Genomic DNA, 11,713 nt, shown 5'->3' with positions numbered 1-11,713 from the left:
ACGAAACTGAAACATAACAGCAAAAGCGAAAATGGTAAACTGCTCTCTGGCGACTTGTGACGTCATTGTCCAAAGCCGACGGGTTGTATCCCCTGCTACACTAGACCCTTTATTTCAGATTATTCTTGTCCTTTGGTGATTTACTAATACACAGAACATAAAAATATAACAATTATTTAGTTAGTTACGTAGAAAAATAAATAACATTTACACAAGTCACTGTCTGCTTTGTAACTGCTTTCAGCGCTAGCGTCGATCCAGTTATCGAAAGGCAACAACTTTCACATCAGAGACTTTCGCCACAGTCCGCACCGCAGTCGAGATTCTGGTACTAGTGGTATTCCGCTGTGCGTGTACGTCTTTGGTATTGTGTTTACAAATCTGAAACACATGGTGTCTTGTTTACATAGTATATGAAATTATACTAATATTGTTATTAGTGGGTGGTGTGAGAGCAGCAAGCCAGGAAGGGTAACGATTGTTGTCAACCATGGTAAATGTAGTTGTGTGTTACATAAGAATTATTATTCTTTTATTTGATTGTAGAATTCCTCCTTGGTACAGTGTGTATATATTTTTCTTCTTCTAATGACAGAAAGGTATGCATAGATTGCAGCAACGTACATATTGTGATCCACATTTAGCCAATACAGCATGGTCATTGTATAACTTACCTAAAATCCTTTCCATCATTTATTCTGCACAACCTGGTAACCTTGCTACGGTTTACATCTATTTTATTATTAAAAATGAATACCGTAAACGTTGGTTGATCAGGTAAAGTTTAATGTTATGAATCAGTCAGATTAAGATGCTTGTTTGTAGTATGATTTTCGAAATATTTTCCTCACACGATATTGTTTGTGTAGAACCCAAGTGTGTTAGACTTACGACTTTTTGTTGAGAAATTCTGTAAATGTAGATGCGATTTTGGATAAAACTAATACTATATAACTGTAGGGTACCTAAATCTTCCGTCTAGGAAAACTAGTCGCCCCTTTTTTGTTATCTCCTTATATGAATAAAAATCTCAATGTTCTAATTTCTGAACATTAGAGCTAGATAATTGAAAGATGTAGAATGATTTATGTTTTAATTTGAAAACCTTTTGGAACAGTTTCATTCTGAGTAAACATACAATGCATTGTATCCCAATTACTATATGTAATGTATTTCAGGATGGATTTCTTTATCAGTGACACTCACACGAAAGCAGTAAATGGTGTATGAATTTATTTTTTGATGTAATACAATAATTGAATCGCGATAAAGCCAACCTTTGAATACTGTTTCACCACATATTAGACATCTGGAACTCCACAGAGTGTTAGTTGCTGATAATGATATTTATATTTTTCAGCCAAAAGCAAAGAAGAAGTTCATTGATCGTAAGAATGCTGTGACCTTCCATCTTGTACACAGAAGTCAGCAAGATCCGCTTATAGCAGATGAAACTGCCCCACAGCATGTTCTCGTACCAGCTGCTGAGAAGAGGCCTAAGGTAAGAGCTGTCTGACATTAACAGTTGAAAATTATGGCCACAATTTTTCTCTTTCAACAGATGGTTTTAGTTGCTTTTTGTGAAAAGTGTCATTTTTGTACTGGCAGAAGGACAGCTGTGAGGACGGATTATGAGTCACGCTTGGGTAGCTAGTAAAGCACTTGCGCACTAAAGGCAAAGGTCCCAAGTTTGAGTCTCGGTCTGGCAAACTGTTTCTCACTCGGGCAAAAACTTTCATATCACCACACACTGCTGCAGAATGTAAAATTGATTCTGATGTATATTTTCTAGAGGAAGCTACTGTGAACTGTTGAGTGTATTTCTACATAATAAGACAATTCCTGGGCAAGCCATTCCATGGCACAGTTTTCATCAATTCCCAGTGACAAATGATTTTGCAGCTAAGTTAAACCTCTGTGTACAAGATTATAAAAATCTGGGGATTACGGAAGAGTCTGATTCTACCCGTCTGCTTTGAACCATGACGTCATCAGTATGGCGGAAATGACTATTCTAAGCGTCTCCAATAATGCACCTATGATGTCACTACATACACATGGCAACAAACATGAAAATACGTATAAATAAGACAATAACACCTCCCTCCAAAAATACAATCAAAATAATGGGACAACTGCGGGAAATTGCGGGTTTTAGGGAGGGGACAGGCTAAATATAACAGTAAAAAAAAAAACACACCACAATCCCAAAACATACAAAATGATGAACAAAAAAAAATTTTCAAAAATCTACAGGAATCGGACACTTCCCTTGACCTATATAGATCAGCCGCAGCCGACGGTACCAGAACACCAATGCCTACAGCAAAAACTACCAGTATTGGAATCAGACATTTCCTTTGACCACAGCTGACGATACCAAAACACCAATACCTACATATAAAACTATGAAGATAGGAATCGGTCTTTTCCCTTGACCTATATAGGTCAACCATAACTATTGATACAAAAAAACCAACACCTACAACTATGAAAAACAAAATCACAGCATCTCAAAAATTCAAAACTTAAACATCCCTTAGTAAATTAAAACACATTCAGTACACAAAAAATTACAACTCGAAAAAAAAAAAAAAAAAAAATAAAATAAATAAATTATCAGATTATGTTCCATTCAGAAAGTGGATGCACTCAGCGACTGTTATGTGACTTATAAATTATAGAGTGCAGCAACCAGTCGTCCTTTTTTAGATTTTACTACGCAAATCCAGATTTCGGCAAGTAGCTAGCCATTCTCAATGGAATGTCAGTCACAGTTCTTTGAATACTATATAGTTTTCAAAGAACTGTGACTGATACTATATAGTATTCAAAGAACTGTGACTGATGCCCAAACAACAGGGACTTACATGCATTGAGAATGGCTAGCTACTAGCCGAAACCTGGATTTGCGTAATAAAATCTAAAAAAAGGATGACCGATTGCTGCACTCTATAAAAAAAACAATTACTTACCACCAAATTTTTTGCGTTCATTGTGGGAATAAAACCTCACCATGAAATTATACATGCAAATAATTGCATGCCAACTGTCTACTTTGAGCCCTGATGTAATGGTGTTACAATTTGATTATGTGGTGGTTCGGCCCTAGTTAGTGGATTAAGTGTGTTTTGAAATTAGTTTAGTCTGTGCTTTTGTAGAGCACAAATAGGTGCTGTGATTTGGTTGCCATTTTTTTCCAGAATGGATCTTCCCTTGAAGTACAAGGGTAAAACAAAATAAATGAGATTTTATTTTAAGAAAATTATTTATTCAAAAAATAAAAGGCAAATATACAATTTATTTTGATTTATTTCAGCTGCCAGTCGTCCTTTGGAATATTTATTGGCAGATCTAAATTTAGGCTAGCAACTAGTCATTCTCAATGCACTATCCTTTTTTTGGTCAACGTATGTAATGCCTGTTGGTCTGGCTTTGTACACAGTTCATGGAATCTATTATTATTTACAAATCAAAATAATGGTCAAGTGTGCAGCGGCCTATGAGTGGAGGATAACCTGACAATTTATTTTTCTACATATTTTCTTCTTTTAGAAATACATTTTTCCCAACAAGAAAGAAGGTTTTTGATTTTTTTTTGATTTTTTTTTTATTTTTTTTTTTTTAATTTTTTTTTATTTTTTATTTTTTTTTTTTTTTATCTCAGCATCATAGAATGAAGGTAAGTACATAAACTGACTGTACCTGTGAAGGATAGCATGCTGAAGACTGTAATGTGGGGCGCAATTGGGTAAAATAGAGGACTGGGTGACAAGAGCAATGTGGAACATTGAGGAGCCTCTAGGGCTGGTTGCAAGGTTGGGTAGATTGTGATAGGACATGTTCATTGCCAACCAGAATTTGAGTGAAATAAACAGCAGGAAGAGGCTGTAAGGTCTGTACTACTTCTTATCTCTCTCCCGTCACATTCTGTCCTCCTGCAGCTTTGATCCAGCTCTAATGTCTGACTCTTCTCATCTACATTTTTATCTTGTAACTTTCTGCCCTCGTTCACAATTTACAATATGTTTTGCTGCCCCTTTTTTCCTCTTTATTCTCCTCTGGTCATGCCCATCCATCTTGTCTTTGCATAACGTCCTTTCTCTTGTACCATTTTACAGTACCTCTTTCCTTTATCTCTGATTTGCGGTGTTTTATTTTATCCCTTTTCCTCATCCTCCATCCTCTTTTTACGGTTCAGTACACCACTATTCATTACTATCATCTGGCGTAAGATTGACCCCTTTTTTTGAAAATTTTGTGGACTATTTCTTGCAAATATCAATTTCTGTTCATGGTGATTCTTATTAGTGTACATTATTTCTATACAAACACCCATAGTGCACTGTGTATGATATATTTTTATAGGTTAGTGGAAAAAATAATTGAAAGGTGTCAACGTTACCTTGTGACCTGAGATTACATTGACCCCTCAAATCCGTTTCATTATAATAATGTGCAAAATGTTCGTGGGATAAATGTTTGTGTAGTGCATTATGAGTATGACATCTGTAAAGGGATCTCAATGATCCAATTGAAAACGATATGTTTCATAAAATGTTGGTAAGCTAGGTATCGGTGAAACACACATTTCTATGAGTATTATTATCAGTCCTTTATTTAAAACACACTACAAAAAAACTTTTACTGGCTGAAAACATTAAAATTCTTTTTCTAAATTTCTCTCAGGAAATTTATACAGAATTGTATAACCAACAGCCTGTACTTCTGGTGGAGGCAGCTTACCAATCACATAACAGAATGGGGCAGTGAATACAACACGTTTTTTTGGAGTGGATGTAGTTTTCATTGAGTTCTTTGTTGCAACTTTTTGAATTATACAAACATAGTGAAAAGTTTGCTTCCCCCTTTTACCTCCAACTACTTTCACCATAACAAAGTGATTTGGTAAAGGATCTTGACACTTAGTGAGCAGCATATCTTCAACAACAGGATTGTCTGAAGGATCAAAATTACTTTTATCAGTTGCCAGAGTCTCTGCAAATTTCATTAAGTCAAGTTCATCTGATGAAGAATTATCAGACTTTGTAAGAGATTTTGCTTGGCTTTTGAGAGTTCTTCATTAGCTGTGGATGACTTGGAACAACTAGGCCGAGGATAGTTAGTTTCATTTGTACTGGCAGACAATTTGAACTTTTTGTTTACTGTGGACACATTTTCATTTGATGACATTTTGAACAATTTTGAATCAATGCTCAAAGTATGAACAGCCAAAGTAGCTTTCCCAGCGCTCACATTAATTTTATTTCTATTTGTACTTGAAAGGACTATTGGATTTTTTCTTTTCGCATAAATACTTCAAAATAGAAACCAGAGATTCAGCTACAGCATCTGTTTTCCTTTCATTTTTTCTTGTTCACATCTAGTTACCATCTTACACGTGGAGAAATTTGGTAAGTTCTAAGCATTTCAATACGTGTTTTAATTTAGTTATGGTTTTGATTTTGCTATTCAAACTGGCAGTTTATTCTCGAACTTCACTGTCTAATAAAGATATAGCATGCTGTCTCCATTCTTTACAGTTAAAACAATACACAAATCTCAATCTAAAACTACTGCAGCAAACAGAACATTTGTAACAACAGAGACTGACCTAGACTAACTATGAATTTAAATTCATTGTTGCCCACTCTTACATTCTAAAAAAAGGATTATAAATTTCACTTTTGTTTCACACCATATTTAGGCGAATACATGTGGATTAATGGAAATTTGGTGACATTGAGGGGGTCAGTATTGCCCCTGAGGGGAAAAAAGTTAGCTGTTTTAAAGGAAATATGAATTTTTAATTGTTAAAATTGTTTGTACTGTTAACAACAACAGGCACCTTCATTAAAATGTGTGAATTTGTGTAATAACCTGATGATAGGATTAACAGTGTCTTCTGGGCAGGAAAGTTTTTCAGTTGAATTTATATGCGGATATGTAGGCTTGCTTAAAAAATGTCTTGAACTATAATATATATTAAAATTTATTTTAAAGGGCATGAATTCAAATCAGCAAATTCCATTGTGTTATATAGTAACTTTAATTTTCAAGAAGGCATATAAATTCATCCGGAAATAGAAAGGAAAGGGTGAAATTGATTCTGGGGTCAGGGGGTCAGAATCATCCCAGTTGACGGTAATTTTTCCTCACACTTCCCATTTCCATTACTCTCCTTGCTGTAATGTTCTGCACCATTAACTGTGTAATTTCTTCCCCTATTTTTTCCTCATGTTCCACACTTATGTGTACACAATTGTGTGTGTATCATTTTATATCTTTGCGTCTAGGATTGTGAGTTCTCTTTTTACCCATCTTCATTGTCTTCATCTTTGTTGTGAAAACACTTTTTTCCTTCAACTACTTTCTGTTTTTTAAGCCAATATGCATTGTTTAATATTTTAACTTATAGAGCCTTTATCTGTTCCTTAATTAATGAGTTGTTATGTCCAGCAGGAAGAAGTTGAAAAACGGAAAGAAGAACAGAGAAAATATGGAATTTTCTTTGATGATGACTACGACTACCTTCAGCATCTCAAGGAAGTCAGCAGTGCTGAATGTGTCTGGGAGCCTGTTAGTGAAAAGAAAAAAACTAAGGAAGAGAAACACCCTTCCAGTCAAAAACAGAACGAAAATTTGGAAGAAAGTCTCTCACAAGTAAATTTCTAATGAGTTATCATTTTTGTCTTTAAAAACAGTGATTTTGTATTCATTATATCCTTCCTTCTCATTTATTATTGTAACATGCTTCATACAGGTCACAAAAATTTACCTTCCATCATCCGTTTTTGCATCTGAAATTGAAGAGCAAATTGGAATGCTCAATAAAGCTGCTCCACAGTCAGGTAAAGCCTAATGAATGCCTGTCCACACGGTGGAATATAAATCCTTAACCTGTTATGTAATAGTTCTGCATAGCGAGTAAAAGAGAAAGTGTGCTGACTCCCCTAGTTCAGCGGTTCCATCGTGAGATGTCAGTTTCTCTGCTTGTTAAGTACATGTTACAACAGCAAAAGCAGCAGACAGACTTACATTGTGGATCGTATTGAGCCTCGTGAAATTATTTGGAATACACAGGGTTTTCTTAATTATGTTTGCTTTTCCAAAACTCTGTCTCAGTTCTTTTGTTGCAAATATCGAGCTAACATCTGCTTTTATTTTATGTATGATGCCGATAAAAATTCACATTTGTGTTCACAGTTTGCGTAGAGAGATAATGAAAGTTTTACAAGAATGTACACAAATTGTAGCTTGTCAAAGCCTATGAAGTCTATTACTGATCATTGCAACTCAAGAGACCCTTATGATACCAAAATGATGTATATTTTACGTTGGGAGAGAACTGAGGCGTCTTTTCCGTAAGTATTTATATATTTCCAAGGTACTGCCAGAGAAGGTTGGAGAGTTCCTTTGAAAGCAGAGTTTGCATTTTTGTACAAAGCATCATTACAAAAATAAATGTGCCTCTACTAAGTTGTTCATCTATCTGACGAGTAATTCCATTGATTTGCTGTCTTCAAATCATATTGCTTTAAATTCCCTCTAGAATTTAATGCTCTTGCCTACTGAGGTAATGCAGGGCTAAATTTATGATCATTCGCTGAAATGGTGTCGAATCCAAGTGAGTGGAAGCTAGTTTGTGGCAATCTTCCAATCCAGTGAATTGTGGGCAAGTATCCTATTGATAAAAATTGTAGTTGATGATGTCATCGTTAAAAAGTACGTCAGGAAAGAGGGAAGGAGAGGGAAAGACGAAAGGATGTGGGTTTTAAGGGAGAGGGTAAGGAGTCATTACAATCCTGGGAGCGGGAAGACTTACCTTAGGGGGAAAAAAGGACGGGTATACACTCGCACCCACACATGATGGATATGTGTGTGTGTGCGAGTGTATACCCGTCCTTTTTTCCCCCTAAGGTAAGTCTTTCCGCTCCCGGGATTGGAATGACTCCTTACCCTCTCCCTTAAAGCCCACATCCTTTCGTCTTTCCCTCTCCTTCCCTCTTTCCTGACGAAGCAACCGTTGGTTGCGAAAGCTAGAATTTTGTGTGTATGTTTGTGTTTGTTTGTGTGTCTATCGACGTGCCAGCGCTTTCGTTTGGTAAGTCACATCATCTTTGTTGTTAGATATATTTTTCCCACGTGGAATGTTTCCCTCTATTATATTCATATAATTACTTGAATCAATACATGTTAGACATCACCGATAGTGACATTGCAACTCGCACACACACCAATAGGATAAATACAGTTATGCAGCAGAGCAACAAACATGAACACCAGAGCGCAATCTGCTAGGTTATTACTACAGTCATCTGGAATATATTCTCATAAATTGACGAAACCAATTTTCAGCAGAGTGTTATTGAAATGTAGCTTTTTTTTGGGGCCTAACTTCATAAAAAATCAGCACACCTTTGTTTTAGTCTTGTTCTTCCCAGAAATAATTCTTAATTGTTCTACAGCTTCTGTGTTAATTTCACATGAGCATTTGAGATCATTTACTAAATTTCAGAAATGTGTTTCAGAAGGTTGTGGCAACAATCTGTGCTTCAGACAATGTCTATATCCTTTGGGCTACTAATATTCAGGAACATGCTATCCAGAGTAAAGTCATTGCTGTACCACAAAAAACATTCTCTTGTTGCTTTTAAAGTGGTATTTCTTTAACATAGTGACAACTATGATTTTCTGTTCTTTACTAAGTTTAAAATGCCTTAGGACATTTGACTGAGTTGTTTCACAGGAGTTTCATTTCGGGATTTGCTGTTCTTAATTAATCATGTAATTGCACAATTTCCAGTTTCTAGCACTTCAGTATTGTTTTAAGTAATTACTATTTCATTCAGTACCGATCCGTTCCCTGCATTTTAATCAACAGAAGCAACACTAGTAGACAACGTAACTGTGTCTTGTTTACCATCGTCTTTTCCCAGTGTCCCTTTGGTGAGTGTGTTACTGGTGATTTTCTTCGTGTCATATTTTCGACAGATATTTCAGTAAATTGGGAAATACTTGAGGAATCACTAAACCGTGCTTATGGTGACAAACAAGTCTGCTTTTGTTGAAACTTCCTGGCAGATTAAAACTGTGTGCTGGACTGACGCAAAATCGGGATCTTTGCCTTTCACGGGCAAGTGCTCTACTGACTGAGCTAACCAAGCATGTCTCACGACTCATGCCCACAGCTTTAATCCTGCCAGTACCCCGTCTCCTTCCTTCCAAACTTCACGGAAGCTCTCCTGCAGATCGTGAGTTGTGCTTGGGTAACTGGGTTGCTAATACAATTGCCTGCGAAAGGCAAAGGTCCCGAGTTCGAGTCTCGGTCTGGCACACAGTTTTAATCTGCCAGGAAGTTTCATATCAGCGCACGCTCCGCTGCAGAGTGAAAATTTCGTTCTGCTTTTGTTGTTCCTCACTGAAATGTGAATCACACACAAAACAAGTGTTAGTCAGATTGTCCTTCTGAGGAATTGCTTTCACCCATTTTGAAATCCTGCTTTGGTTTTTAGAGGCCTAAGAAATATTTACCTTTAGTTTCGCTGTGGCCAGATCAGTATGCTGGAACAAAAGACTTGGCACATTTTTGTTCTTTCTCTTCTATACATACCAGTAACTGTAACATCTCTTTATCATTACAACCTTCAACACTTCATGTTCACTCACAACACCATAAACAAACTCACAAAATAAGTGGAGACAGAAGCAACAAACGCTTTCTGATCACATATGAACTTGAGTCTCAAGTGACAACGCTGCTCATAGTGTGTGGACTCGCCACCTTTTCTATGCTGCCTGTGTTAATTCACAGCACACTTCCTCTTCTACTCACTGTGGCTGTAGTGTGATTCACAAATGATGGCAGTTCACACAGGTCGAGAAACAGATGGTGATTGCATTGTTGCCAGTTCCAAGGGACAGTTGTGGTATGCGCATTCACATGCTATGCGCTTGATGAAAGTGTGTATCCTGCAAAGTATGTCTCTCACTTGCTTGTGTATAATTTATTGCTTGGCACCTCCATCAGCCATGACAACAAGCAACAAACGAAATAAAAAATTTACTAGCCTAACTCTACCGCCATCATTTGTGATCCTAGCATACTGTTGATGTCTGCATGGTTTCATTATCCATATTTGTAATAAAATTGCATGTTTATGTATGCTGTTAATGTATAGAAGAGTGCCAGGAATGATTAATCGTGATTGTGAATTTAAAGTATTAAGCAGTTTCCACAATTTCTAATAGAATGAATTGTTTCAGGTCTTAGATTAGAACTTGATCCTGATGTTGTTGCTGCAATGGATGATGATTTTGATTTTGATGATCCTGAGAATCAACTGGAAGACAATTTTGTTGAACTTGCAAATGCAGTAGATTCTAATGAGGAAGACAAGTGAGTTCGCATAGTCATATTGGGTAGTATGTGGTAGTTGAAAATTTATTCACTTTTAAACAGTGACCGTCTCTGCTACCTTCCAGCTTCAATCCAAGGAAGCCTAATGTGTTATGGAAAACCTGATACTTAGGAACACACCTAAATCTAATGAAAACCTTAGCTGACTTGTGACCTCATGGTGGCATAACTGGACAAAATATACTTAGTTTTCAAGTTGCATCAGTTTAGATTAAATGCTTGAGTTTCTGACAGCTGTCACAGCCATCAGGAGTTAAACTCCTGACTACTGAGATATGCTAGGTTTTTGCCGTCATATCTGAAGCAGCAGTGTCCAGAATGTTGTAGAGGTGTGCTGAATTTAAGCTTAGCTGATATCATCAGATTGTTTTGTCATGCTCTACTGACAATGTATTTCCTGTAACACAGTAATATTATGAAATGATGGATGTTACAGCAATGGACTCATTGACTTGCCGCTGTGGCCAGTCAAGGTGAATCTATCCTTGGAACATTTAAAAGAAGTAGCTCTCACTCCCGTGCCACAATGACTGTCTTCTTTTCACTGGTACATTGATGATGACTTCTTAATGTTGCCATTGTGAACTGGCACCGCAGCAGTTAATGGATCATGCGAATGAATTTACAGTCAAGTTGGAGAGGGAGGGCAAGCTAACATTCTTGAATGTGCTTGTTGAGCACAAGGCAGATGGTCAGCTCAGTCGTACAGTGTACAGGAGACTGACCAATAAATTCCACTATGCTGTGCACAAGAGAGTGGTCTTAAACACTCCAAGACCTAGGGCTGTGACAAGTTTTGAAGAACAGCATTCTCAGCCCAGAATGAACCATTCAAGAGAGATGTTTAAGGATAACTGCAATAAAAAAGATGTTGCAGATGGTTTCCTGTGCACTCGGCAGAGGATGCTATGAGGGTGTTTTGAAAAGTTCTTGGAATCACCACAAGAGATAAGCACTAGTGCAACAGGTTGTTCACTTGATAGTCATTTGACTGTTGCCTGTAAACACATGCCACGTCAGTGCTCTTGGAAGAAAGCTGTGGCGGTGACATTTCTCTGTTGTTGTTCCCACCTAGTGATTTGTGAAGATGGAAAAATCCAGATTCGAGCAGTGATTAAGTACTCTGTAAAGAAAGGTATGAAAGCAAAGGACATTCATGCCGATTTCCAGAATACACTGGGGGACTCTGATCCTTCAACTTTTACCAAGTGGACAAATCAATTTAAGTTTGGTTGGGAGAGCTTAGATGATGATCTGCGCAGTGGTTGGCCAAGATGTGTCACTACTCCACAA

At 37.0% G+C, this 11,713-nt stretch overlaps 1 protein-coding gene across 2 annotated transcripts in view; it reads left to right on the top strand.

The window, feature by feature from the left end:
- Positions 1–329: 329 nt before the first annotated feature.
- LOC124619736 (protein LTV1 homolog) overlaps positions 330–11,713 on the top strand; it is a 53,023-nt gene continuing 41,639 nt past the window's right edge. Inside the window, exons 1-5 of one of the 2 annotated variants that reach the window (XM_047146309.1) lie at positions 330–493; positions 1,361–1,501; positions 6,463–6,663; positions 6,764–6,851; positions 10,267–10,399. In XM_047146309.1, coding sequence (XP_047002265.1) covers positions 491–493; positions 1,361–1,501; positions 6,463–6,663; positions 6,764–6,851; positions 10,267–10,399 — 566 coding nt within the window. In that variant the 5' untranslated portion in view covers positions 330–490. Of the gene's footprint in view, positions 494–1,360; positions 1,502–6,459; positions 6,664–6,763; positions 6,852–10,266; positions 10,400–11,713 lie in introns of both variants that reach the window. The other variant, XM_047146308.1, reaches the window with a different exon arrangement.

The sequence above is a fragment of the Schistocerca americana genome, chromosome 6, assembly GCF_021461395.2.
Source record: "Schistocerca americana isolate TAMUIC-IGC-003095 chromosome 6, iqSchAmer2.1, whole genome shotgun sequence".
Classification (NCBI taxonomy): Eukaryota; Metazoa; Arthropoda; class Insecta; order Orthoptera; family Acrididae; genus Schistocerca; species Schistocerca americana.
This window is presented reverse-complemented; position numbering and strand designations above follow the sequence as displayed.